The sequence below is a fragment of the Hirundo rustica genome, chromosome 1 (assembly GCF_015227805.2).
Source record: "Hirundo rustica isolate bHirRus1 chromosome 1, bHirRus1.pri.v3, whole genome shotgun sequence".
NCBI lineage: Eukaryota > Metazoa > Chordata > Aves > Passeriformes > Hirundinidae > Hirundo > Hirundo rustica.
In genome coordinates, this window is record NC_053450.1 from 153,835,184 (window position 1) to 153,863,171 (window position 27,988).

General features: G+C 48.6%; 4 protein-coding genes across 8 annotated transcripts in view; 2 read left to right on the forward strand and 2 right to left on the reverse strand.

The window, feature by feature from the left end:
- Positions 1–24: 24 nt before the first annotated feature.
- On the reverse strand, positions 25–5,642 carry HIGD1A (HIG1 hypoxia inducible domain family member 1A). Its single transcript, XM_040082960.2, has 4 exons — positions 5,524–5,642; positions 3,604–3,711; positions 1,695–1,829; positions 25–927 (listed from the first exon to the last, which is right to left on the reverse strand). Exons 2-4 carry the CDS (start codon positions 3,704–3,706, stop codon positions 878–880), a joined length of 288 nt encoding a protein of 95 aa, XP_039938894.1. The 5' UTR covers positions 3,707–3,711; positions 5,524–5,642; the 3' UTR covers positions 25–877.
- Positions 5,643–8,541: 2,899 nt separating this feature from the next.
- ACKR2 (atypical chemokine receptor 2) lies at positions 8,542–13,098 on the forward strand. 2 transcript variants are annotated; one of them, XM_058421543.1, is made up of 3 exons: positions 8,542–8,592; positions 9,166–9,227; positions 10,958–13,098. In XM_058421543.1, the coding sequence occupies exons 1-3, from the start codon at positions 8,581–8,583 to the stop codon at positions 12,069–12,071; spliced, it is 1,188 nt and encodes a 395-aa protein (XP_058277526.1). In that variant the 5' UTR covers positions 8,542–8,580; the 3' UTR covers positions 12,072–13,098. The 2 variants fall into 2 exon arrangements, with proteins under 2 accessions (XP_058277526.1, XP_039925534.1); XM_040069600.1 differs by lacking the exon at positions 9,166–9,227 and having other exon boundaries at positions 8,544–8,592; positions 10,954–13,098.
- A 1,302-nt stretch (positions 13,099–14,400) lies between these two features.
- Positions 14,401–16,014, forward strand: LOC120761181 (7-alpha-hydroxycholest-4-en-3-one 12-alpha-hydroxylase). The gene has a single exon (XM_040082123.1). It carries the CDS (start codon positions 14,485–14,487, stop codon positions 16,012–16,014), a length of 1,530 nt encoding a protein of 509 aa, XP_039938057.1. The 5' UTR covers positions 14,401–14,484.
- Positions 16,015–17,755: 1,741 nt separating this feature from the next.
- Positions 17,756–27,988, reverse strand: part of OBSCN (obscurin, cytoskeletal calmodulin and titin-interacting RhoGEF) — a 178,036-nt gene continuing 167,803 nt past the window's right edge. For all 4 annotated transcript variants that reach the window (XM_040077845.2, XM_040077838.2, XM_040077829.2 and 1 more), the window contains 8 exons: positions 27,811–27,933; positions 25,340–25,510; positions 23,304–23,424; positions 22,221–22,460; positions 20,441–20,664; positions 19,924–19,999; positions 19,296–19,445; positions 17,756–19,187 (listed from right to left, as the gene is read on the reverse strand). In XM_040077845.2, coding sequence (XP_039933779.1) covers positions 19,010–19,187; positions 19,296–19,445; positions 19,924–19,999; positions 20,441–20,664; positions 22,221–22,460; positions 23,304–23,424; positions 25,340–25,510; positions 27,811–27,933 — 1,283 coding nt within the window. In that variant the 3' untranslated portion in view covers positions 17,756–19,009. The remainder of the gene's footprint in view (positions 19,188–19,295; positions 19,446–19,923; positions 20,000–20,440; positions 20,665–22,220; positions 22,461–23,303; positions 23,425–25,339; positions 25,511–27,810; positions 27,934–27,988) is intronic.

Consider the following 27,988-nt stretch of genomic DNA (forward strand, 5'->3'; position numbering starts at 1 on the left):
AATGTCAGCTAACAGGAGAGTATGTGCTTTTTTAGAAATCGGCTTTTATTCTCATTACTGCTGTTGGAGGTACAAGGAGTTTGAGGGTAAAATAACTCAGACAAGGATTTTAATACCTCAAAGGCGATGGGGGGGGCTTTTCACATTTAAATGGCTTAAAATTTTCTGGAGAAATCAGTTAGATCATACACTTTAAAAGCATTAAAACACCAAATTGAGGTTTAGTTCTCACGACACAGATTTTAAATGTTACATTTAGATGTTACTTAGAAGAACACTGTAAATAAAGTTACAAAATATCATAATCGAAGGGTCTGATATAGCAAAAATAGGGATCCTGTGTCTTCGTTAACAATGAATAAATATAACATTTAAATAGCTGCAACATAGTTATCTCATGCCTTAAATAAAAAAAAATATATGTTTATATATCTCTCAATATTTTAGAAGTCATTTAGTGCTACTGGAAGCTTCTAAATTACAAAGCTGGAGGCAGAGGATAGAAAATGACAGCAAGGCGTTCCTGACATTCCCTCCCTGACAGAAGCCAGTTCAGACATCGTGGTTTTGGGCAACAACAGCGAAAAAAGTCACCAGTCTTAGGACTGAGTTGAAGGGGAAGATAGAGGGATTGCACGCCACGATATCCCCAAAAAACTGGGATGTGGTGGTGTCAATCAGAGAGACCCAGACCCCAATACCCGCTCCCCCAGGGCACGTTCTGAGGCTGCCAGGTTCAGCACAGTGTACCATACACAAAATAGAACAATTCTCTAATGCCATGTATTATTTGTTTTCTCCAAGAGCCCCTCGATAGGAGAGTTGGAGCTGCAGTACACAGGCCACCACCAGGACAGGGATTTCAGACAGCTTCCCACTACTCCTTGGGCTTCACCACATAATCCCGGAACATGGAATACAGCACCCCTGCAAGACAGAAAAAAAGCACAATTAAAGAACTGGGATAAATAAGAATATAATGGGCTTCAACATCTGAACAGACAGAATTCCCCTTCCTCCTCAGCTGCACTTTTTTAATAGCAGTGATGAACACTACGAAGTTCTTCATATACAGAGAAACTAGGTATGAAAATGTACAATTTATGAAAGTGCAGATCCTGAGCTAATTCTAGTTGATTTTGTGGCCAGAGTCAAGCTTTTCTGATGTTCCTGCTGGGAATGCAGTATGGACAGACAGTGTTTCAGAGGATATTCATTTACATACAGGTGAGACCTGGGATGTACTGATCAGGGGCACGGTGTCCCTTTACATTCAGAGAAAAGTCCAGTCCCGAAAAAATATATATCCAAATAAATATATATATTAAAATATATAATACCATGGTCTACACATGCTGTAGGTTTTCCAATGCATTAAATTCAGAAACAGCAGCATATTTACAAGGGAAAATATTAATGTCAGATGAATGTTTGGTTTTTTTGGCCTGTAAGAGGCAGAGATGCAGGACCTCACGTTCCATGTCTAGACAAAACCAAAACCGCTACTCTGAAATTAAATAATTAAGTACATAAAATCAGATTACTCCAGAAAGGCTGATCGGGCACCAGCAAGGAGCACAAACATCCTGAGATAAATGTTCTGGACGCTTCCATCCAGCCATGCCAGCTGGGAGAGATCCAAGAGGCTCTCCGTGGTTTGCCACTCCCGAGGACAGCTCCCATTCCATGCTTACCACACGTCAGGGCTCCCACGGCGAAGCCCTGGGCCGCCACGCGCATGTGGATCAGGTGAAGGGACATTTTCATGTCACCTCTGTGCTTCAGCTTGTACAGCCCGTAGGCAACCACGGCAGCAAAGCCACCCATCCCTGCAAGGCAAGGAGAGCATGGCTCTGAGTGGGGATCCGGGACACAGAGAGGGGTGAAGGCACAGAGTGGGAATCACTGAGCTGTTTAGGTTGGAAAAGACTCTTAAAATCATTGAGTCCAACCAATCCCCCACAGCTGTCAAGGCCACCGCTAAACCGTGTCCCCAAGTGTCGCATCTATACAGTTTTGCCATCCCTGTATGGATGGTGATTCCATCACTGCCGTGAGCAGCCCTTTCCTTGAAGAAATTTTTCCTAACATCCAGTCTAAACCTCCCCCGGCACAACTTGAGGCCATTCTGCCTCATCCTAAAATAAGCCTGTTTTGGTCTAATCGCTCTGGTTTGGTGTAGTGGTAAATCCTAGCCCTGGTTTCACTCCAGTGCCACCTCATTCAATGCACAAGTCAGTGCAGGGAAAAGTAAGAGATTTCCACCAGTGTTAAAATGCCCAAGGAGCAGCTCAAGGTGCCAGAATTCCCTGGATGTTTTTCAGACAGAATGAGGGCTCCTCACATCTCCTTCCCTGCACAGACACTCACACCCAAGACCGCCACTCGGCTGATGCTCTGTGCGTGGATGCTCCCTGATGTATCCACTGGCCTGCTGCAGTTGCTATTTTGGATGTTGTCACGTTTGGCCAGGTGCCACCAGGACAGGACAAGTCACATGTCATTGTCCCCAAGCTGTGAGGCTCTGCCAGGTCTCTCTCCCTGAGCCAGAATTCCACAACAGTCCTTCAGCAGAGCAAACAGCCCCAGCTCTGCCAGCTCCAACACTGATGCTCTCACGGAAAACACAGCAGAAATGCAAAAACTTTTCCAATTCCATCTGTGTAATTCCATTTTTAGGATTATTTCCACAGTTCATAGGTGGATGCCAAGTTTTAAGTGCTGTGTATATTTTACTGAGCAGAGCACGGGCAGTTTGTCTTCCCTGAGCTGGGGCATTACCAGTGCCATTAAGAAGCTGTAAACACTCAACTCTCATTAAATAGCAATTAAGAGTTTTAGGGCCTTCAACCCAGCTCTGACACAGGTCAAAGGTGAGTCCTGCCAATCTGCTTCGGGGAACTGGAACTCCTGGAGTTCACGGTACAGCCCAGGAAGGTGGAGACAAAGTCCAGTGACCACGGAAACAGTGACGGAAATCTGCTGGCAAACGCTTGGAGCAGTTCACCCCGAGTGATCCCGCTGTCCATTTAAGGTGGCTGGAAATCAAAACGTGTCTTGTGTCAGACAAAAGCTGATCCCTGCCCTCCTCAGAAGCTTTTTGGGAGAGTTCAGCAGAGAGGCTGAGGACTTTAACAACTTCCTCAAGCTGAGGTAACATAAAAGTTACTAAAAAAATGCATTTTAAACTAAGTGACGACAGCAGAAGGCTGAAACATTTACCAGACAGGTTGTAATTTAAATCTTTCTAGTCTGTATTTTGATAACTTTTAAGTCACTTTGTGGTGGTCATATAATTCCCAGAAACTGTGCACCAGAGGAGCTGCACAACACACTCTTTAACCACTTGACAGCATCACCTTCACGTGTTTTGTACCCTCACCTAAAAAGCCTTTCAGGGGGTCTTGGTTTGGGTTTTTTTCTTAACTAGTAGGTTCTGAGTTTTTTATGTAAGGTAACAGACTTCAATTTCCCTCTTTCTTGTAGGACAACTATTATGGGGAAGTAATTTCTAAGTAATTTCCTGTTCACAGAAGAAAGGTGAACAGTGATGGTGTTTCCTACAGCGATCGTGCAAACACATTTCTCCATTTCTAAACTCACCAATGGGCACAAACGGCGTCTCCTTAAATTTTTTTATCAGCTTCGAGGTCTGGCTGGTCTCTGTCTCATACTCTGGGAAAACAGTTTCCTGGCTGGGCGACATGGTGGCTGTGAAGACAAAGAGCCTCCTTTCAGGTATTGGAAACCCCAAATAAAGAGAATCTTTAGGAAAAGAAAATCCCTTGTGTATTCCACCAATCACAAATATCCTGGTAGCGAGATATAAGAGCAGGTGCCATGGACAGATGATTTAATTCAAAGTGAAGCCTTGGGAAGCAGAACTGTTGCTTACCAGGAGAGGTAAGAACAAAACAAAACCAAAAAATAGGAAAGTAACAAATTTCTACCACCTGTTTTCATACCATTACAGATCCCAGTGACCCCTCCACGCCCACAGGCAGCCACAGAAAGTTTTGGTCACTGCCTGCCTTTCCTTTTAGGAATTCTACACCTCACCACCCCGCTTGGCTTTCACAGGCTTGTCCTTTATGGCAGTTCTGACCTCAGCAAAGTTCACTTCTCCCCCCTCGTTCGCTGCCAAGAGCAGCGGCCACAGCAGTCGGGTTGGGAAGCATGAGCTGCTGCACAAGGTCAGCCCTGCCGGGCAGCTCCTCAGTCACTACAGCCTATCCCACATCAGCATAATTCCAAATCCCTGATGGAGAACACAGGGATGGAAAACAGCCACCGCCAAGGAGCGGGAGCAAGTCCTGAAGTCCTCAGTAAGTCCAGACTCGTGCAGGGTCACATCAGGAGAAGTCATCCACAGGTGATTTCTCACCTTCCCCAAGGAAAACAAAAAGCAGCGACAGCCCTGAGAAGGGCTCCATTCACAGAACCATCATCACCAAAGTGAGACCATCCTCCAGAACTTGCCAGCTTTTTGTGCTGGGAATTGCATGGATTACACCAAGACCTGTTCCCTCCTCAGTGCTCCGCATAAGCATCATTCAGTTAATGACAATTTCTGCCAGTGACACCACAGAGGGCCCCTCTAGAAAAATCTCTACTGCTTCTGCAGCTTTGCCACCAACAGCAAAACACAGCTCAGGGGCACGTGGAAAGGGCCCAAGCTCTTGGAATAAACCAAGAGGAATTTCATTAAGCAGGTGCCAGTAACCATAGGCAGAAGAGACATTTCAAAGGTGTCCGTGCTCCCTGGTTATGCAGCCCTTCGTGCACACCCGTGTGAGCAGAATGACTGGTCTCAGACCATTTCCTCTGCAAGGCCAAAGGATTTGGTCTCTCTGCGCCTGCTACAACCACTCTTACTTACTAAATGTAAATTATAACCTTAGCCTGACTCATTCAGAGAAGGAAACGAGAGCTCCCTGTCACTCAGCAGAGGAGGAGACACACAGAGGTGAGATTTACACAAGAAAATTATATTCAAAGTAAAACAATTCATCCACCACGAGAAGTTTCTGTGACCTTCAGCTCAGACCAAGATGGGCACAGGACAGAAGGAACTGGGTGAAACACACGACCTGGCTGCCCTGACCTTGCCGACACCGAACAGGGAGGTCAGGGCACCTGTGTGACCGGTGTCACCCGCGGGAACACACCATGGGTGGGGAGGTGACAGGTCCCAGCATCCCCCCGGGCAAGAGGGAAGCCCTGGGTCCCCTCAGGTTGCTTTCCGCCTGCCCCGCTCCACATGGGGATCCTTCCCCACTCCAGCCCCCCGCAACCCACATGGGGACTCTTCCCCACTGCGGCCCCAGACACATTCACCGCATTCCGGCCTTCTGCCCCATGTCCCCACACCCCACGAGAGGCCTCTGCTCCACTCCTGCCCCAGTCACTTTCACCCCACATGGGAGCCTTTCCTCGCTCCAGCCGCAGGCACCCGCACCCCCCTGCAGAGCTGTGGCTGTGTCCCCGGCTCAGGGTCCCGCCCGCCCCAAGCCCGGTTCTCACCGCGCTCATCCGATACCGGCCGGCGTCTGCCGCGCCTGGCTCCGCCCCCGCCTCTTATTGGCCTCTTCCGCTCCGCCCCTCCGTCGGGACCACAACTCCCAGCGTGCCGCGCGCTCGCGCGCCTGACGGCAGCCAATCCGGAGCGTGGCCGCGACCAGTGCGTCCATATACGGGCGCGGGGGCGGGGCCATCTGTGACGTCAGTGCGCGGCGCTCCGCATTGCGGCGGGGCGGCGGTGGCGCGGAGCGGCCGGCAGGGGGCGCTGCGGGGCCCAGCCCTGCCTCGGTGCCGGCCCCGCCTCGGTGCCGGCTCTGCCTCGGTGCCCTGCCTCGGTGCCCTGCCTCGGTGCCCTGCCTCCGTCCCGGCCCTGCCGCGGTCCCCTGCCTCGGTCCCCTGCCTCGGTGCCGGCCCTGCCGCGGTCCCCTGCCTCGGTGCCGGCCCTGCCTCGGTCCCCTGCCTCGGTGCCGGCCATGCCTCCATCCCGGCCCTGCCTCGGTGCCGGCCCTGCCTCCGTTCCGGCCCTGCCTCGGTCCCCTGCCTCCGTCCCGGCCCTGCCTCGGTGCCGGCCCTGCCTCCGTTCCGGCCTGCGCGCGTTCGCGGCACCGAGAGCCGAGCGGGGGCCCGGACTGTGGTTTAGCCTCAAAACAGCGGGTCTGGCATCGTTTGCTGGGAGGAAAAACAGCTGCTGGTGGCTTCTGCAGCTTTGTCTGCTTTTTGCTTCAAAAACTTCCCGTGTTGTCACACGGTGACGTGGAGTCAGATGGAGAGACTATTGAGAACGCCACGGAGTGACAGGACAAGGGCAAACAGTTTTAAATTAAAAGAGAAGAGCTGTAGATTAGATATTGAAAAGAAATTGTTCCCTGTGAGGGTTGTGAGGGCCCGACACAGGTTGCCCACCGAAGCTGTCCCTGGATCCTTGGATGTGTCCAATGCCAGGCTGGACGGGGCTCGGAGCACCCTGGGATGGTGGAAATTGTTCCTGCCTGTGGTAGGGGGTGGGAACTGTGGGGGAAATCTAGCTGGGAAAAGCCAGTGTCCATATAGGAGACAGAGGAGTGTTGCAACTTCATTCGGACAAAGGCACAGAGGCCACTGGGGCACATCCCCGTGGGGTTTTCTCTCTTGAGGTTTCAGAGGGAGCAGCCTCCTTTTACCCCAAACTCCCGGCCACTCGTTGCCCTCTTCCTTCACCCACTGAGGTACCAGGAAGGTGCAGCCTTCTTGAACCACCTGCTGCATGTCCCCCCTTGAACATGTTATTTACCCCCACAGTTTAGAAACTCAGGCTTGTGCAGCCCCATTTGGCTGTTTCAGAAGTCACTGTCTGGGTTCTGTAACAAACCCGCAGCTTGGAGTTGGTAGAGACATTAAGGCCCATTTCAAAGCCATTAACAGCCATCCCCTCATCCATGGAATTGTTTGTAAAGACATCAGCACACATCTTCCCTATTAGATGAGATTTTCTTCAGGGTTCCTTCCAACCCAAACCCTTCTGAGATACTGTGAAATTCCGGCTCTTACTTCCATCCTTTGCTGTAGAGCTTCCACTTGATGTCAGAATCATGGAACGGTTTGGGTTGGAAGGAACCTTAAAGTTCATCCCATTCCACCCCCTGCCAACACCTTCCACCAGGTTGCTCCAAGCCCTGTCCAATTTGGTACCCTTCCAGGAGTGGGACAGCCACAGCTTCCCTGGCTTTCCCTCAGTCTGATTTTCTTGGTGCTGAATTATGTCATTGACTATGTTCTTCCATATTTCAGCTTTTAAGCAGACCTTGTTTTACCCCCACTGTGTGCCAGGATTTTGATGCCCAAAGACAACCTAGAAATTGCTCCTGACTTAAACTGCACTCTGAGGAGGAAGAAGAATCCACTGGGATCCCAAAGATGCCTAAAACATCCTAAATCTGAGAACAGCAAAGATAAATCCTTTTGTCCGTAAGCCCAGTGCTCCTGTGTGGCGTTTGTACCTCCCCATCCCTGAGGTGGGGGAAGGCAGAGCTGCTGCTCCTGCAGGGTCACTCTGCCGCCAATATGAGGCATTTTGGGCAGCACAAAATAAAGCGGCTCAGACAAGCGCTGCATCTCTCTAAATGTGCTGCCCATTATCCCTAATCTGGTTACCTTAATTGCCAAAGACATTAGGGGCCTGCAGTCTGAAAGGAAACAAAAAAAATCTATGCAATTACCAGCCCTGAAATTGAGTTAAAATCTTGTAATAAATTACGGTGAAGGCCACTTTGTCCAGTGACTCTCAGAGGCATGTTTAATTCTCTGCTTCAGGGCAGAAACTCAATTAAAAAGAAAAACTTATTTCATTTTAAATGCTGGCCTAATGAAACCCCTGCCACCTGCAGGTTCCCTGTGTATGTGTCCAGTGTCTCAGCTCTACGAGTGGCTTCTCACTCTCTGCCAATGCGTGTATTGCACACACATTATAAGGATATTTATTTATTATAGGGTATATTTTAAGTGCAGAAGCAGCTGATGGTGGCAAACATGGAAATGGGTAAAAAACCCACAAATTTCTCTCTGTGAATCCACTTGCCACAGGGCAGGTTGGATGTGGAGCTGTGGTCATCAGTGCTGCTCTGCTCTGCTGTTTTTACTGGGGTGTTTTAGGGGGGTGTAAAATGCACTGGGATTGGCACAGCCAGGCTGTTCCCATGGCCCTGTTTTTTGGTGAGACAAGGAAACGAGCAGCAGTGTAAAAACTCACCATGCTAATGACCGAAAACTCCTCCAATGAACCACTTCATCAGATGCACCTTTGGCAGAGGCCATTTCTGCTCTGGGGATGAGGATCCTGCAGCATCCAGGTGGCACGTGGGTCGTCCGGATTTTGTGGAAAACACATGGATTCTTACAGCAGCGTCTCAGCCCTGGGAGCTGTTGTGGATGTGCTCAGACACAGGGTGGAGATAATTCGTCCAGTGCTGCCAGGGAATGATGAGCGCCAGGAAAACCAAAACAAAGCTAGGGAAGTCATGCTGACATCACATTTCCTAACTGTCCTACACAAGTGAAAGAAGCCTGGTTCAAGCCTCTGGCAGGATGGCAGCTCCTGTAAGTGCCTTTTCTGCTTCTTTCTTGTAGACAAAGCCACAAAAGAAACCTGGCAAGGTTCTCTTTTGTTTTTTAAAGGTAGCCAATTTGGGATTGGGATTGATTCCTGAGGTCAGCCCTCCCTTCCACTCTGAGCTACGGGATGTAGACGCCAGTGCAGGGATGATGTGGAGGGAGAAGGATGTGGTGGAGGGAGAAAAGGAAGCTCAGTGGGCTGCAAAAAACCCCAAATGCACATTTTGGGCATGGTTTGTTCTGGTGTGGGCAGAGTGGGGTGTGAGGGAGAAGGTGTTTAGGAGTCTCCGGTGTTGCTGTGATCAGCAGGGCGGGCAGCTTTGGTTTTCTCTCGAACGCCTGCAGTCACAGCTGAGGGTGAATTTCCTCCGCAATATGATACTTAAAAGAAATTTTAAAAAGCTCATTCCCAGACAAGTCTTTTTGTGGCACTTTCCCTGTGGCAGATCCCTGCTCTCCCTCTGCTCTGTCTGAAGTGCTCTGCAGCTCTTGCTGAAGAACTGAGACGGCACGAAAACATTCCAATCCAGCTCAAACACATTTTTCTTTTCTTTTCAGCTGCTCGGAACTGCCTGGAATGGGTATTTACGCAATTTCAGTCATGGGACCACAGCAGGCACGTCCTGAGCTTCACCCCTTGCAGCTACACACCCACTCTGAGCTTGTGGGGTGGGGGGCTCCCCTTCCTCCGGGTGCTTGTAGGGTGGGAGCCATCCCTAAAACCTGCAGATCCACCATGGGATATGTCCTCGTTGGGATGCACAGCACAGCCAGGGACCAACAGCTTCATGTTCTCCTTTCTGAGTGGCTGCAGATCTCTGCAGGGAGAAACAGATCCTCAGGGGGAGACTACACAGCCAGGCCTGTTTGGGATTGCTGGAAAATGAGCCCCAGGAAAAAGATGGGTAACTTTGGCCATGGCTGAAAAAAAGTGTGGTTTAGGGGTGGAGGGGTGTTTACACGATTTTTTGCAAAGCTGTTTTTTGTTTTGCTGTCAGAATCTGAAGATTAACCTTGATTAACAGCATCAGGCAAATCCCATGTCCTACTGTGAGAAATAGGCTCCTCAGCAACAGCTTTTTTTTTCCTGAAAATCAGATCCAAAAGTAGGAGACTCCCAATCACTCATCATTTCCTGAAATCTGGGCTGCAGCTGTCTAAACACTGATGCCCACAGTTCCAGGGAGTGACCACTGCGGGGGTTGTCTCCTGCCTTGTCTCATGCAGAATTGATTCCAGCAACATTCTTCCAGCTGAATCTCTCCCTCTCACCATAATTCAGGACTGGATTGTTCTGCCTCCATGTCCTCACCTTGGATGAGTCTTTGAGCAGCCTGGGATAATGGAAGGTGTCCCTGCCCCAGGGCAGGAGTGTTGGAACAAGATGATCTGCAAGGTCTCTTCCAACCCAAACCATTCTGGTTTCCTGTGAATTCTATATTTTCCACTTACTAATGCCTTTTACCTGAATCCATGTCTTCTTGTCCTGGAGTTGGCATGGAGAGGGGTCAGTGTCCTCCCAGGAGCAGGGATGTTCAGTATTTCCTCTCTGAGAACAGCCCCACTGACATAAAGGTGCTGGTGGCAGGTTCTTTCTTTACCAAGAATTGAGATGCTGCTTTCTCAGTAGTGAGGCAGGTGAATATAAGCGGCTCACAGTGAGCTGTGGTGATGGATTTCCCGTAATTTGGGGCAGAAACTTCGCTAAAAGCTTGTGGTGGTGTCAGGAGGAAGCAGTGACTCATGTCAGAGAAAATTGTGCTCATTAATTTTTAAGTTTAATGCAATTGAGTAAGGAAAGCAGAAATAATTTTGCGTTTGGGGTTTGTTTGGTTTTTTTATATGTACAGGTAGACAGATATCCCCATGCTTAGGCAGAAGCCAAGTTGTTCAGGACACAAAATATTCACCAGACAGTGGCAGAAATTTAAACCCGTGAAATTGCAGTATCTGAAGGGAGCCTACAAGAAAGATGAAGAGGGGCTTTTTACATGGAGTGACAAGACAAGGAGGAATGGCTTCAAACTGAAAGAGGATAGGTTTGGATCAGATGTTAGGAGGAAGTTCTTAGCTGTGAGGCCCTGGCACAGGTTCCCAGAGAAGCGGTGGCTGCCCCTGGATCCCTGGAAGTGTCCAAGGCCAGGTTGGACAGGGCTTGGGGCAACCTGGGGTAGTGGAAGGTGTTCCTGCAAATGGCAGGGGTTGGAACGAGATGATCTTGAAAGTCCCTTCCAACCCAAACCATTCTATGATTCTCTGAACTAAAGGGAAAAACCCCTCTGTGATGTGATGTTTGCTTCCTGTGTGAATTGGAACAAGACTTTGATCCCTTTCCCTTGCTCTTAGGCAGCCACTGGATGAACAAAACCTCAGGAGTGACAGCAACGACCACAGACACGTGGCGGGATGCTGCCAATTCGAGTGAGTACCCGTACGAGTACCTGGATGAGGGGGACTATGGGCTCTACGGCCTCTGCACCAAAGAGGAGGTGCTCTCCTTCAGCAGGGTGTTCTTGCCATCATTTTACACCGTGATCTTCCTGGTCGGAATGGCTGGGAATGCCCTCCTGTTTACTGTCCTCCTCATGTACATCAAGAGGAAGAAGAAGATGACTGAGCTGTATCTGCTGAACCTGGTGGTTTCAGACTTTTTTCTGCTACTGACACTTCCTTTCTGGGCTCTGTACACTTCTCAGTGGGTCACCTGGGACATCTTGTGCCCGTTCTTAAACGCCATGTACACTCTGAACTTCTACAGTGGCATCTTCTTTGTGAGCTGCATGAGCCTGGACATGTATCTGCAGATAGTTCATGCTTGCTCTCCTCACAGCTCCACGGTGTGGAGGAATTCCATTCTTGTCTTGTTGGTGATGTGGATCCTTTCCATAGGTCTCTCCATTCCCGATGGCCTCTTCACCAGCACAAGGCAAATTCACAACAAAACCGTCATGTGCACCCAGGATTATGGCCAGGAACACTTATTTTGGAAAGTTGTCTTTCGGGTGATTCAAAACATCCTTGGATTCCTTTTCCCCTTCCTCTTCATGGCGTTCTGCTACTCCCGCATCATGTGTGTCCTCAACACCTCACAGATCCCTGGCTCCAGGAAAGCTCTCTGCTTAGTCCTTACTCTGGTGGGGGTCTTCTTTGTGCTGTGGTGTCCTTACAACATTGTGCTCATCCTCCACTCCCTGCAAGATGTCGGTGTGATCAGGAGCTGTGAAAGCAGTAGGAAACTGGACTATGCCCTGCAGATCACGGAGAGCTTGTCCTTTGTCCACTGCTGTCTCAACCCCTTGCTCTATGCTTTTGTGAAGAAACGGTTCAGGGCGTATTTGTGGAAGATCCCTCAGGCCATTTTCAGGAGAGGCACTTTCTTTCCCATCCAGGACTCCCAGACGAGCCCGTCGTGCAGCAGATACGCAGCTGAGATAGAAATGTTGAGCATCACAAATGTATCATAAATACATACATTATTTACAGTATTTACATTATGTGTGTGCCCTCTGTGCTGCATTTTCCCTGTCCTGCCCATGATGGGGTTAGTGTGAGCTTGCAGCACTGTGTAATCAAATAGTTCAACCTAGCGACAGCCTCGAGATGAGGACTTTCCATACTGAGATTGGAAAAGTACATGTGGGATCTGTTTCTGTTCCACTAGTGTAAATCCGTTGTCCTGGATTTACACTAGTGGAAGAAACCCAGTTCCCATCTGCAGTATGTGAGGCAGTAGCAAATAAAGGAACAGATTTCTCAACGTTGTTCCTTAAAAAATGCAAACTGAAACTTGAGAAGAGATTCTCCTCCTCCCTGGCATGGGCTGAGGAATCAATTTCTGTGCTCATCCGTCAGGCCAGAAATGCTGCCAGGGGATGGCTTTGCTTCTCCTGGCTCTTACCATCTGCCAGGTGATTTAACCGGGATAATCTCATTTTCTACCAGGAGACACAACAGGAAGGACTGGTCACCTTTAAGCTGAGTTGTTCTCCGTCATGATGAGCTGTGCCACACTCGGACCTGCTGAGCAGGGAACTGTGACTCTCCAAGGGGCAGAGCCTTGGCTAGAGGTCAGTTTGATCATCAGCTGATTTGAGACCGGTTTGATCAGAACAAAGTTCAAACCAGTAACAATCAGTGAGAAAGAGATAAAAAGCAGGCTCAGCAGAACAGTGGTGGAGGTATTTGCCTTCCAAGATCAGGTTTGACAAGATAAAAAAGATCCATGGATACCACCTGTGACATAAATATTGGCTTTGAAACACCACAGAGTGAGAGCATGGCCTGAACAGAAGAGCACAGAGAGCCGATGGTCAATCCTTATTACCCAGCGCAGCTCTGAAGTTCAAGGTTCTGAGTTTGCTGACTTTTATTTAAAGGCATTATTCACCCCAAATGCCCCTGAACCTCAAATGGTCCCTTTCCATCCTGAAAACCTATTAAGTCTGGAAGTTGCCTAGAGTTGTACAAATAAAATTATTAATTTAAGAGAAAGCGCTCATCGCTTTTATTTTATTACTACATAAGGTTACAGGACTGAGAAGGGCTTTAAGTTGATCATGGCTGTTATTTTTCTTCCCAGCATTGCTACAGTGGTTTGTGGGTTTTTTTGTTTGGTGGTGTTTTTTTTTTTTTTTTTTTTTTTTTTTTTTTTTTTTTTTTTTTTGTGTGTGTGTGTGTGTGTGTGGTGTTGTTGTTGTTGTTTTGGGTTTTTTTTCCAAAATTGTAAGGTTGAGAGCTTTCCTTAAAAAACCAAAGCCGGAAGAAATATTTATCTGATGCTATAGTGTGGCCTTCACGGGTCAGGTCACTGGAGGGAACATGGAAAGGGACAGCAGCTGGGAAGCTAAAAAGATGAAAATTGTGATCACAGACAGAGGAAGGCTCATGGGACTGTGGAAAACTTATGATGGGATGCCCTGGGGAAGAGCAAAGGTGAGGAAATAGAGGGGAATTGATGTCACTCTCCATTCTCCATGGGAAGAGGTCCAAGCACCAGTGGCTGGGACAGGCTATGGTGACAGTCTGGGTGGATCAGGCTGGCAGCACCCAGAGGAGCCGTGCCAGGGGGGACACAGTGGCCCTGACATTGTCCCCAAACCTCATTTGGAGAGAGGTGGCAGGGAAGTTCAAGAAGCAGAAGGGAAGGTGGGTAAAGCAGCAGTGTTTTGGTGCCTGTGGGCACTGCTGCCCTGCCAGGGGCTGGGTGGGACATTTGGAGACTCTGGGCTCCTCTGGTGCCAAGCAATTGCAGTGACTGGAGCTCTCCTCTCTCATGAGGCAGCTCAGCTGCTTTGCTCTGCACAGAGACAGAGCAGTAGCACTTGCACTGCTCATTGGCAAAGCACTCCTGGGACACCATCTGCTCTGGAGAACACCAAAGTGTCAGAGGCTTCTCCTTCTCTTGGCTTTTGAGACCAAATCACTTCAGCTGTCACTCCCTTCCCTCGCTCCTGTGCTCGTTTCCAGCAGCATTTCCAATATCCACCCTTGGTTTCATTTTTTTTTTTCAGTGGGTGTCCATAGCCTGTTCTTAAAAGGCAGAAATCACAGAGTGGGATTCTCTGAACATTTTCCTTACAAAATCTGGGCTCCATGCAGCCTAGAGAAGAGAATTAGCCTGGTGCCAAAACCCATCCCCCTAACACAGCATGGACACTCCAATGGGATTCCAACATACCTTCCACCTTAAAAATTCCTGTTCATCCAGGGACAAGTTCACTCCAGAGCGCACCGCAGGGACAAGGCAAACACTCCCAGCCAATGAGGACAGATGTTGTCAGCTCTGCATCTGCCTATCAGCTGCTGGGTGGGGATAAAATGCACATTCCCTCCCCAACCTGTCTGTAGTCTCAGCTCCTGGACAGGCACAGAGCTCTCATGGTGCTCTGGGTGATTCTCCTCTGTACCTTGGCGTCATCCCTGCTTGGTGGGCTCTATGTCCTGGGTGTGTTTCGGAGACGGAGACCCAATGAGCCGCCCCTGGACAAAGGCACCGTTCCCTGGCTGGGCCATCTGCTGGAATTCAGAAAGGACAGCTCAGAGTTTCTCAAAAGGATGCAGAGGAAACACGGGGATGTTTTCACGGTGCTGATCGGCGGCTATTACTTCACCTTTGTGATGGATCCCTTCAGCTTTGGCACCATTGTGAAGGAATCGCGGTCTAAACTGGACTTTAGGACTAATGCCGCTCAGCTGGTTGCGCGGGTTTTTGGCTACAAGCCCACCCAAGCCACTCATAGCTTAGTTCATGCATCAAGCATGAAGCACCTGATGGGAGACGGCCTCACTGTCCTCACACAAGCCACCATGGAGAGCTTTCGGAAGCTGCTGCTTTTCAACCTGAGCTCGGGAGAGAGGAGAGAGTGGCAGGAGGAAAACCTCTTCCACTACTGCTACAACATTGTCTTCAGAGCTGGGTATCTGGCTCTGTATGGCACCGAGCCAGCCCGAGGGGCAGGGAACAAGGAGAAAGCTGAAGAGCAGGATCGCCTCTACTCCCAACAGCTCTTCCAGGAGTTTCGGAAGTACGACCGCCTCTTCCCTCACCTGGCCTTTGCTCTGTTGCCTCCCAAGGACAAAAGAGAAGCTGAGCGTCTGAAGAGGCACTTCTGGAACGTGCTGTCTGTGAAGAAGCTCTGGCAGAAGGACAATATCAGTGGCTGGATAAGTGATCAAGACCAACTTTTGGCAGAAAACCATATCCCCGAGTATATGCGGGATCGTTTCATGTTCATGCTCCTCTGGGCATCCCAAGGCAACACGGGCCCGACCGCCTTCTGGCTCCTCTTGTATCTGCTGAAACATCCAGAGGCTCTGGAGGCTGTGAGAGATGAGGTGGATAAAGTCTCGAGGGAGAGTGGGCAGGAAGTGAAGGCAGGGAGCCCCCCAGTTACTGTCACTCTGGACATGCTGAGCCAGACTCCTCTGCTGGACAGTGCCCTGGAGGAGACCCTGAGGCTGGTGGCAGCCCCAATGCTGGTCAGAGCTGTCCTGGAGGACACCTGCCTGAGGACAAGCAGTGGGACAGAGCTCACCCTCCGCAAGGGGGACAGGGTGGCTCTGTTCCCACACATCTCCGTGCAGATGAACCCAGAGATCCACGAGGAGCCTCACAAATTTAAGTACGATCGTTTCGTAAACCCAGACGGGAGCAGGAAAGATTTCTACAGAAACGGGAAGAAGCTGAAATTTGTCAACATGCCTTGGGGGGCAGGAGTTTCCACCTGTCCCGGACGGTTCTTTGCTACTGCTGAAATGAAATTGTTTGTGTTCTTGATGCTGAGTCATTTTGACCTGGAGCTGGTCAATGGGGAGGAGGAGATCCCGGCCATAGACATCAGCCGCTGGGGATTCGGGACGATGCAGCCTGTCCACGACATTCGGTTCAGATACCGGCCACGCTTTTAACCTGGGGAGTCCTGGTGGCGTTGTTTGTTCTGGTGTCACCTGTGGGGCAAATTGTCTGGTCCCGTGGTTATCAGATCCATGCAGCACCAACACTGATATGATCTTGCTTAATGTTTATCATGGCTTTTTCTACCTCCTCCTCCTCCTGTGCTGCTGCTGTGTTGTTGTGTTGGTTATGGGATAGAAGTTAAATCTGCAAAGAGAGACAAAACGTGCTCTGCCAGGCTGCTCCCAGCCCCATCCAGGGACCATCAGCTCCTGGAAAGCCAAGAGGAGCACAGGATCAGATTGGCAGGTGGGAACTCAAATTCAGGGCTTCCTAGGAACAAGGGTTTTGTCCAGGTTCTTCCCAGGTCTGCCCCAGCAGAGCGTCAGCCACACGGTCCCAGCATGAGATGTGTCATGGGAACAGCTCTTCAGTTCACTACCTGGGATAAGGGGGATGGTGTCAAGGCAGGGCAGACATCCTATGGTGTGTAGGGGAAGAGCATTTGGGATTGCACAGGACTTTATAATATAGAGTGTTTGGGGGAGGCACCAAAGGGGCATAAAGGAGGGATTTAGGTGATTTGGAGAGGAAAATTGAGATGTAAGGGGATGTAAAGGGCTGGTTGGGTGCAAATAGGTGACTGGCCCATCGACTTGTCTGGTCACACTCTGCACCTGACGATTTATTTTCCACATGAAACATCATTGGCAGGATGGCATCAGCTTGTGGCAGACCCCTGAAAGGTCAGAGAACAGCAAATATCAAACAAACATCATCCAGAGATGCAAGAATTCCCTTGGCGTTTTCAAATTGTCTTGTTTATGTTTCCCTTCTTGTTTCTGATGAGGCCTCCAAACAGAGCAACCTCAGTCCCTTATGGGCTACAGCCACTGTGACCTTATAACCATCAAACATATGTTTTATCTGCTGGATCAGTGCAGGATAAAACTTTGCTTGACAAGCCCTGCTTTGCTTTATTACCCTTCAACAATTAGGGCTCTGGCCGCTTCCTTACAGAAGTTAAATCCAAGCCTCTCCCGTGTGGAGAACAGTGGATTGATTTTAATGCTGACACTAACCTTGAACTTTGGAGATTATTTGTGGTCGAGGAACGAAACTCAAACATTTTCACACATGTCCAAACATCAGATCCCAACTCTGCTTCGTTCTGCAAAGAGCAGGGTGATGTAACTGCATGTCGAGGGCGAGCTATCCCAGCCTGGCAGACTGGTCATTAGCCCCAGCCTCATGGTGGTAGTGGAAATTCAGGCAGAAACTATCCAGCAGTTGCAGCAGAACCAAGGAAAATAAAAACTACCTGTAAGGCTTGACTGAGACAGCTGATATTTCCATTAGCAATTCCAGCACCTCTTCACTCCTTCTGTGCTCCATCTATAGCTCTCACCTATTTTTTTGTCATCCATGGGTTCACTCCTCTGAAGCCCTTCTCACAATCTGGTCAATGCCAGCTCCAAACCATCGCCAGGAATGCCTCAGAGTAGCTGGGCAGCTCAGAGCCATCCTCACATCCTGACCCAGGTGATGTCCTTCTTCCAAAATTTGAGGAAAAGGATTTTTCATGTGGATGTCTTGCATGGAAATTGTTCCCAGCTAATAGACAGTGTATGCTGGTTATCACAAAGAAACCAGGTCAGGGCTGAGGGGCAAGAGATATGTGCTGCACAAATGTGGATTGGGATTGTGGAAAGGATGTAACAGTAATGACAGTGATTCAGCAGAAAAATCTGGCTTTATTTGCTCGTCAGAATGGTTTATTTAAACAAACAGTGTTGAGTCTATAAAAGAGCTCAGACATGCTCAAATGCATGCAGTTGTGAGAAGCAAAAAAGAAAAGAAGTCATATATGGGAGAGCATGAAAGCTCCAAGTGAGTTAATCTATGATGAAGTTTTATGTTTAGATAGGTTTTTCCCCGGCACCGAGCTTTCCATCCTGAAGTGCACCAGCAAGAGCAAAGAACCAGCCTGTGCCAACAAAAACCTGGCTGGATTTGTGAAAGAAGTTAAATTGGACAGGCTCCAGAGTCTTGAGAGGTTTCCTGGGGGGCAGCCCTCATTGCAGTGTCTGTCTGTCTGTCTCCTCCCTGAGAACTGAGCACGGAGTCTGGCCCTAAGCCCTTGGGTTTGTTTCCTGTAGCACACAATGAGGACAATATCATTTCAACATTCCAAATTTTACAGTCTGTTGAGCTGGTGCCTGCTCTCCACAGCACAGGGAAAGCTCCTCTGCTCTCAGTCACAATTCCTGCTCTGCATGCTCAGCAAGGGAAGGAGTCACCATGCTCCATCTTTCAGGTTTGGAAAAATACAGGTTAAACCCGCTGGAAAAGAGCATTCCTGGATGAACAGCCTCACTTTTAGTATTGAACTGTAATGCATTAGGAACTGTTTTCCTGTTCTCCTTCCCCTAAACACAGCCAGACACAGCTCTGAGAAAGCCTCTCCTTACTGCTGCTCGTGTGGAAAAGTTGAGGGATACATCAATCACTGCAGAGAAACTCAAAGGGACACTGAAGTCATGAGTGCAAAGCAATGACACAGCCAACACCATCCTTTGCAGAGAAAAGCAGGGTTTGAAGGTCAAAGAGGAACATGACATTTCAGGATTTTTGAAAAGAATTAAAGCACTCAGCCTTTGCCAGGGACGCTGCTGCCACGTCTCCAGGCAGGTGTGTCCCTGCTCCCCGGGGAAGAGCAGCTCAGCTTCAAAGTGGCAAATTCTCTCAGTGGTACAAAATCTGCACCTTACGAGGTCACTGTTGGGTTTGCTGCCTTCACCATCTGGCATCCCAGTTCCCCCCACGAGTCACACATACACAGAAACAGCCCGTGGCAGGCAGGACACACGGATAAAACACAGTGGGGTGGGGCAGAGAGCAGCTCCCCCAGCTCAGCTGCTGCACCACACCTTGGCAGCAGGGTTTGGTGCCAAACACTCGGTGCAGGAGGGCGCAGGGAGGCAATCCCCATCCATCACCACATCCACGTCACTGTGCTATCATGAGGCCGTACTTGGAGCACAGCAGGCCCCTCTTCTTCTCCCGTTCCATGAGGAAATTCCTCAGTTTGGTGGTGGGGAAGGTGACCAGTGCCTGCTGCCTGTTGTCCAGCCCCGTCTCCTGGAGCCACGGGCTCTGGAGGCACTCGGAGGCTGACGGCCTTCCCCTAGGACAGACAAATATCAGTCAGGGACCCCTGCTGCTTGATGGAGAGAAGGGGCAATGCCCAGGGTCTGCACCAGCCGTGCTGCTGGGAGGACAGGCAGCCTCTTACCAAGGGTTTGCACACAGAGTGCTCTGGAGGAAGGACACCGCTCCCCCGGAGAGACCCGCGTAGCACCGCGTGAGCTTCAGCTTCCCCTTCCTGGCTGTTCTCAGGAATTCACAGGGCACATCCGAGGTGATGGGGTAGTTGGCACTCAACCTGACCCAGGAGGAGAGAATTGAGGACATGAAGCTGCCTCCAGCTCTGGGGCTCCCAGCAGGAGGAGGATATGGAGCTGCTGGAGCGAGTCCAGAGGAGGCCACCCAGGTGAGCAGAAGGACTGGAGCACCTCTCCTTCGGGGAAAAGCTGAGAGAATTGGGATTGTTCATCCTGGAGACTTGAGAGCCCATTCCATACATAAAGGGGCTCCAAGAGAGCTAGAGAGGGATTTTGGGTAAAGGCTTGTAGTGGCAGGACAAGGGTGAACAGTTTTAAATTAAAAAAGAACTTTAGATTAAATATTGGGAAGAAATTCTTCCCTGTGAGGGCACTGAGGCCCTTGCACACATTGCCGTCCACCCCCTTCATCCCCCAGCTTTCCATGGCATTGCAAAAGGAGGGGCACAGCTGAGATTAACTCTCTGAAACTGTGATTTTAAAGTCACTCCCAGGCTAGGGAACAATTAACTGACTCACATGATGAAGGCTGTGATTCCAACGGACCAAATATCAGTCTGGGGAAGGGCTCCTTGTTCTGTCAGCAGTTCAGGAGCTGGAAAAGTAACCTGGTGTGAGGCAAGCTCCTCTCCAACACACTGAGAGCAGCACAAAGACAGTGGACACTTTTATGCTTTGCTGCCTTCCCAGGAGGGAAGAAGAGGCAGATCCCAGAACAGGGAACTGGTTGAGGAGCTTCCACATGGACGCTGATTGCAGTGAACCTCTGGGCAGATGGCAGCGATGCTTCATCCCTGGATAAATGGACACAGGGATGCCAGCCAGAGTGGCGTTGCTGTGAGCTCTGTCCCCTGTGTTCTGCAGTGGGACAGCTGTCACCACTCACTGCTCCCACAAACTCACGCTGTCACTGCAGAGCAGCACCTGGAAGGCTTTTCTTGCAGGGACCACCCGCTGCCTTGACCAAAGTTTGTGCATTTCTGTTTATCCCAGGTTGCAGATAAGCCCCAAGTCGCTGTGACTGAGCTCTACTCACCCATGGTTTCCACGTAGTCCGAGCACTTGTCCATGGTAATAAATTTGTCTGGTGTGTAGAACTGTGCGTTCCCAAAATCCAGGAGTTTCAGCAGGTTGGGCTCGGTGATGATCATGTTCTCTGACCTGAGGTCCAGGTGCAGGATGTTGTGTGCATGGAGGTACTCGGTGGCACTGAGGATCTGCCACAGGTAGTCTCGCACCTCCACCTCTGAGTACGATGTCCTGGTGGGAGAAAGGGGATAGGAAACACAGGTGTCCTGTCTGCGTGCCCAAAAATGCCTTTCTACACCCACTATCACCCTCCCGTGGGTGTCTGAGCCCATCAGACCCTTGAGAAGAAACAGCTCAAGTTTAGCAAATCAGCTCTGTGTGGAGAGGCTGCTCCACCCTGTGAGTCAGGTCTACAGATGCAACAAGTTCAGGATGTTGTAGAGCTGAAAGAGAAAGCAGATTTAATGCCCACAATTCCTTCTCTTTTAATCACACAATTTCAGCAGCTCCGTTTTCTGCCATTGTGAGAAACTGGGAAATGGATTTGTAGAGAATTCTCAAAGCTTGACAGAAGGCTCACATAGTCTTGTGCATCTGTATCCAAACTCTGAGATAAGAAATGCTGAGAAAGGCCATGGAATAGGATGGACATTGTTGAGAGAGAAATGAAACAAGTTTCAAAGGATGGCCTCGCAGATAAGACTGGATACTTTGGAGAAACAGAACTATGAAAGGTGCATTGCAGTAGGACCCACAAGCGGTAATTTTAGATTGTTTGCTTTAAGGCATTAACAGCATTGTGTGGCAAAAGCTGATAGACCAAGAAACGCTGATAATCTGTTGTAATTAGGAAATAGTTTGGCTTCTAATTGTGATGGCGTGAATTGTAACATCTGTATTGTCCCACCCTTCTCATGAGACTGAAAATGGAATAAAAGTTTTTAAAACGCCTCTCAGTTGCCCCATCTCTAAGTCAAAATAAACCATAATTCAACAAGAAATGGAAGCCCTTCATGTATCACATTATGGGAGACAGAATTTCATATCAACCACCATAAGCTGCTTTCAGCATCTCAGCTGGGTGGCCCTGAGTTGTCCCGCTGCAGGGAACTCAAGTAATTTTTTGTTTATCTCACAAGAAGATGCAGAGCGAACGCTTCACAAATCCCGTGTGCAATGACAGCACACTGGAATGGATGGAGAGAGATGATCCAGTTTGTCAGGAGAAAGCAATAGGTGTCTCGTTGCACTGCACCAAGAAAATGATTCTGTATGAGGAAAAGGGTTCCATTTTCTCCCCAGGACCTTGTAAGGGAAGAACACCAGAAACTTCTTTGCTTTCCTGACAGTAATTGGCTCAGTGCCAAGATAAAAACACTGGTAGGTCTCTTTAGCTGCTCCTCAGAAATGCAGCTAGATTCTATTGGCAGGAAGCAAAATTGTCCCTCCTAAAACTTTAGGTATTTAAGAAGGAGCGCAGAGGTGCTCGGTGCTTTCTGGGGTGTCTTAGTCAGGTGTCAGATGCTTCTCTGGCACCTCTGCATTGCTTTGTTCTTTTGTTTCTGTATTGTTTGTTATTTTCTCTCTTATTAAAACCTTTGCTTTACAAAACACACCCAAGGAGCCGTCTGGCAATATTATTGATCCACTCTGGGAGGCTGCAGGTCAACCCTCAGACGTGATACACCTTCACGGAGTTCATTACACTCTGGCCACGTGTAGAACTATACCAGTATCTTCCTCCCAACAGCAGCCCTGACTGGAGAACTCTTCCCTCTTGTTCTTACCGTAATGCCAAGGAGTGGAGCAGCTCCGGCCCCACACACATCTCCTGGATCAGCACCAGGTGCCGGGGGCTGACGTAGGCGCCCTTCAGCTGGGCTATGTTTGTGTGGTGGAGCTTCCTCAGCGCCTGGTACTCCAGCAGCACAGCCTGCTTGTCCTCTTGCCAGTAAGGGATGATTTTAGCGGCCAAAGTCTTGCCGCTCACCTTCTCCCGGCACTGCCGGACGATGCTGAATCGGCCCCTGGTACAAAGGAACACAAAGGCACACTGAGCTTCTCCTCTGTCCTTTAAAACCACCAGGATCCCAGGCTGTTTTTCATCTCTGCCTGGTGGGGAGTCGTTGCATCTGCTGTCACAGTTTTCACATCCTCCTGTGTCTTTAAACTGCACAGTCACTTTAAATTACGGGAGTGGGAGCTTAACTCCTCTGGAGAGAGAGGAGAGAGCAGGAGAACTACCCCTGCTGGCAACAGAAATCAGTGTCTTTCTTCTAGGCAGAGAAAGTTGAATCCCAGCACCCTGACTGAAGTGGTGTCTGCAGAGGTCGGCGCAGCAAGGACAAGAAACTTTGTCTGGGCCCATTTCATGATAAATCAAGTGGCTGGTCCCCTGCCCAGCACGTCTGTTGTGACAGGACAAGAGGGGGATGTCATTAAACTAAAAGAGGGTTGATTTAGACCAAATATGAGGAAATTCTGGGTTTTTTTTACAGTAAAGGTGGTAAAACAACTTGGCCTTGAGCACTTCCAGGGATCCAGGGGCAGCCACAGCTTCTCTGGACAGCCTGTGCCAGGGCCTCCCCACCCTCACAGGGAACATTTTTTTCCTAATATCTAATCTAAACCTACTCTCTTTCAGTCTGAAGCCACCCCCTTGTCCTGTCCCTAAATCCCCTTATAGAAAGTTCCTCTCCATCTTTCTCATGGGCTCCCTTCAGGTACTGGAAGGTGAATTAGGCCACCCCGAAGCGTCTGCTCTCCAGGCTGAACAACCCCGATTTTCTCAGCCTTTCTTAGCTGGAGAGCACCTCCACCACACGTGGGATTTCCCTCTGGGCCGTTAAGAACTCAGCCGGATTCTCTACCTTTTGATCTCGGTTTGGAAGGCGTAGGTCTGGTAGGTTGGGAACGGCTCGGGAGGTGTGATCATTTCACTCTCTTCGTCAGGGGCAGCCGTGGGGAGCTCCTGCGTGGCAGCACGAGGCTCTGCAGGGAGAAGGGGACAGGGGTGACGTGGGAAAACAGCTCTGTGTGGAAACTGGAGCCTCTCTGAGTCTCCCCTGCTATCTGTGAACGACGACAGGCAGAGTGCTGGGATGAAAAATCCCCCATCCACACAGGTCCAGGGGTGTCCAAAGATGTGGGGGCTGAATTAAAACCTTCAGAGAAACTAAGAGACATAAATCCACACAGGCATGACGTGGAAATGCAGGTTTAGTTTTAAATAAGTAGAGGATTCTTTAAGTACCTTAGCAAATAAGAGACTGAATTAGTTAGTAAGGAAAGGACCTGAAACCTAGTTTAAAGTTCAGTGGCATTGCTTTTTGCAAGGATAATTAAACTCCAGACATAGTGAAAACAATGTAACCTTGCTCAACATTCTTAGATGGAACAGATGGAGCTACATGTGTAGAATTTGTGCAAGAAATTACAAATACTGTTGCACATCAATCTTAGCTTAGGATAGGTCCAGCAAGAATGTAGAAAGTTCTTGTTTAAGCCTGATTGTCTGAAAATAGAATAAAAATGCACTGCTTTGAGGATGCACTCTTAGGGGACACAGATTACACAGGCTTAGGGTGCTGTCGCTGCTGTTGTTAAGATCCTGCTGCTTCTGCTTGGGGCTTTATTCTGGAAAGCTTTCTGCACGCTGGCATGAGCTGCAATACCAACACCTTCCTGGGACTGATTTTAACAATGCAATAAAAGGCTTTGCTATCACAACTGCCCAGCTTTTGGTCTTAAATGAAGACGCACCGACCTCTCAGCATCAGCAAAGCTTCCTCCAGGTGACTCTGTGTCCCTGTGCTATTGAAATGTGACAGGTTCTGCTCTGTCCACCCAAAAATTCCCTGGTGTGGCCACTCCAGACAGAACCAGATTGATTCTATGTTGTGAGTTACGGTATCAAACATCTTAGCCACTGTTTCTTATTTTCTCACACAACAAATCCTCGGGATATGGTGAAAAACTGAAAAGACATTGGAATCTCGTTGTGGTTGGATATTCCAGAGCTGCAGCTGGAACTTGTTGCTCTGGTTCTGGTGTGTGGCTGTGTCCCAGCACTCCCTGAGTTATTAAAGCATCCCTTTAAAGCATGTGGTTGGAAAAGCTGGACACGCTGAGATGTGATAACAAATCCTGAGAAAAAGTAATGCAGAGGACTTGAGGTGAGTTAAAAATATCTCTGTGAACCGATTTTTACAGAGCAATCCTCTCCACTGGGAGGAAATTCCAGCTAGACCATCCTTCTGTTTCTTTACAGAAAGGACATCTCCTTTGCTATGAGGATATGTTTGCTGTGGGCCGTGGAGCTCTTAATTTTAAAAACATGTGTGCAGTACAAATTAGTCAAATAAAAATAGTAAATTGAGATTTCTTGACTTCAGAGACAAAAGACGGCTGGAAAATTTGCCACAGAAGGACAATAATTCCCAATGGAAAACACCAGAACAGAGAAGTTAACTACTCAATTTAGAATTTAGAATTCAGTCTGTAATATAAGCAAGTCCGGAATTTTCACCAGTAGATAAATGCCTCCAGTAAAATGTTTATTGTACAAGACCCATTTCCTCATAATCTCAAATCAAAACTTTGTCTTCAGCAGGTAATCTACAGTTCCCAGGCTTTTGTTTTATTATTAAATTTTATTTAGTTGCCCATTGTTTATATTTACATTATGTTGTTATCTTATTAGGGTTTTTAATATGTTTATACCTATTCCCCTGTGTCCAGAGTAATTAGAAAATAACTTCATTTCAGATGCAAAAGCCCCAGACAACCCTAAGCCAAGAGGAATCGGCCTTGATTCACTTGCTCTTGGCTTCTGGGCCCGCATCTAAAAGGATGCAGTGGGTTTGATGCAGGGAAATCCCAAAGTTTTCTTGGCCTTTGGTCTTACCCATCTGATCCTTCCCGGTGATTTTCACTTGGGCAGAGGGCTCGCTGTAGGGGCCCGTCCCTGCCTTGCTGGTGCAGGCTGTCCTGAAGTGGTAGATGAACCCCTGGGGGAGATTTCTGGCGTAGTAGCAGCAGTCGGTGATGTCGGAAGCAAGAGTCGTCCACTCCCCGTCTTAACCAAGGGAAGAGAGAAAAGACATCGGGACTCATTTTAAGATGGTCACAATAGGTTGGAGGTTTTTCTGATTTGGGGTTTTGTTGTGCTTTTTGTTCTTTGTTTTTTTTTGTGTTTTGTTTGTTTGTTTGTTTGTTTGTGTTCCCACCAACGTTACTTCTGCACTGGGAATGTGGAAAAAATTACTTACAGCTTGGGGGCTGTACCTGTGTTATTCCCCTCTAAAATCAGCTGGTTTATATCTGGTAATTCCAAGTCGTGTCAATACTGTTCCAGAGGACCGGTGAAATTTTGCTGTATTTTTTTTCTCTTTGTCTAATTCATGCCACCAAACTCTGCTGGAAATATACATCAAGAACTCCAAACAAAAGATAAATCATGATATTTTTTTTTTTTTTTCCCCCTGTTGGCCCTGTCTTAAACCCAGTTGAGGCCATGAGGTGCAGGATTCCTGGACAGAGCCATCCACTAACACCATCCCAGCAAACCCAGTGTTTGAAAAATGGGCAGTTTTACTCAGCTTGATTCAGATGATTTCTCATGGAGCTGGAATTGTGGATACGTTCTGGACTCATTATTCATGGAATATTTATTATTGTAGGTACGTTCTGAACTCATAAGTCAGGAAGGAGAAAATCCCCGGCAAACATTTTATCAGCATTCCTCCCACATGATGCTGCCTCCCCCGTTTTGCTGCTGTGCTCAAGGCTGAACCCAACTCCCTGCAAATGCCTGAGATTAAACTCACCCTTCCCTTCAAAAAAACTCTGGCAAAGACCCTCAAACCATTGGATAAGCAGCAATTCCCCACCCAAACCTGAGGTATCAATGATTTTACAGGGTACTGGTTGAGCTGGGGGCTGTTTGTGCAAGAAGGAGCAGATACGGCTTAAAAGTAGAGAAAAATATGTGGAGAAGCAGCGTAGAAAAGCCTGTTTTCAAATAATGGATAAAACAAGGAATCTATTCCGGATTTTCTTAATCCTCCTGTGTGCAGGAGAACAGGATTTTGCACGATCCTGCCAAATGCACTGGAATTGCCGGAACGCAGTGGAAAATTGTAGAGGTGGTTTTGTTTTTTTTTTTTTCCCTAATTGGAAGAACTTGTGTTCGCATCCTCCCCAAAATCTCTCATGCAATTCTGTCAAAAGGAATAATGATAAAGAAAGTGGTGTTGGGAGGGAAAGTGACTCACACCAGCTCGGGAGGGAAAGGGCAGAAAGCTGCTGCCCACGCCAATCCAGAAGGGAGTGTTCATATGTTTGTTTATTTGGACGATCAAGTGAAGGAACACGGAGCGGCTGAATCCGAAGGGCTGTGTTTGTGTGGCCGCAGCAGGAGTTGCTATCCGACGTCACACTCATAATAACAACAGCAAATCCATCCCAAGAGAGGCAGAACAGCCTTGGGGATTTGATACAAAGCTTTTGCAACTAAACAGGAAAACATCCACTTTTGACAAGGGCAGATAGTGACAGGACGAGTGGGAACGGCTTTAAACTGTGGGAGGCTTAGATCAGATGTCAGGAAGAATTTGATATTCAGAGGGTGGGGAAGTCCTGGCACAGGCTGCTCAGAGAAGCTCTGGATGCTCCTGGACCCCTGGAATGTCCAAGGCCAGGTTGGATGGGGCTTGGAGCAAGCTGGGATGGTGGAATTTGTCCCTGCCCATGGCAGGAGGGCTGGAATGAGATGTTTTTTAAGGTGCCTTCCAACCCAAACCATTCCATGATTAAATGGACCTCTGACTTTCATCAGCCTCAAAAGAGAATATCAAAGGGTTGATGCGGTTTTGTCAAACTTTGGTTATCTTGTCCTGGCTCTTTGCCCTGAGGTTCCTCCACAGTCAATGGGAAAAGAAAGCCCAGCTGTTCAGCAGAGGATAAATCACCTGTCTGATAAATCATCTTCCTCCAAGACTGTACAGAAGGCCTGAGCCTGGGATGGTGTTGTTTCATTAGTGTCTAATTTTGTCAGATTACTCAGAGCTGCATATCAGACCAGGCATTTTCTCCTGTAGCTGCTCACTTTTTGGTTGTAGCATCCACTCAGCCATGTTCTATTCACACTTCAGCAAAGCCTTGGTGTGAATATGCAAATCCCAGGCTGATTTAACCAGCACAACCTCTAACTTTAAGACTGTCAAATGATAGCTGTGTGAATCCTATTCCTAACTCTAAACTGGGGAGTTGAATCAGGCTGTTTCTGAATGATTTCATTGTTCTTGAAATACCCAGCTGGTGAAGAGATCATACAAACCGAGATGTTCCTTGCCAAGCATAAACACAGCACTTTACCTTCAGTCTTGCACTGGACAGTGTAGTGGACAGGGGTGTTGGTCTCCACAGGTTTCCAGACCACCTGCACTCCATCCTTGTAGACCTCCACGATGTCGGGGGGTGGAGGGCTGGGGGGAACCTCTGTGGAGAGGAGGCACAAACCCCGTGAGTGTTAACAGCAGCACTGCTGTGATAC

Bases quoted from the DNA above. Each gene is read 5' to 3' on its own strand.
- HIGD1A (XM_040082960.2), bottom strand. From the start codon at position 3,706: ATGTCGCCCAGCCAGGAAACTGTTTTCCCAGAGTATGAGACAGAGACC. The intron at 1,830-3,603 runs GTGAGTTTAGAA...CTTGCCTTGCAG, and splicing joins GACGCCGTTTGTGCCCATTG to GGATGGGTGGCTTTGCTGCC. The intron at 928-1,694 runs GTAAGCATGGAA...TCTGTCTTGCAG, and splicing joins CGTGGGAGCCCTGACGTGTG to GGGTGCTGTATTCCATGTTC.
- ACKR2 (XM_058421543.1), top strand. The intron at 9,228-10,957 runs GTCCTGAGCTTC...GCTCTTAGGCAG, and splicing joins CATGGGACCACAGCAGGCAC to CCACTGGATGAACAAAACCT.
- LOC120761181 (XM_040082123.1), top strand. From the start codon at position 14,485: ATGGTGCTCTGGGTGATTCTCCTCTGTACCTTGGCGTCATCCCTGCTT.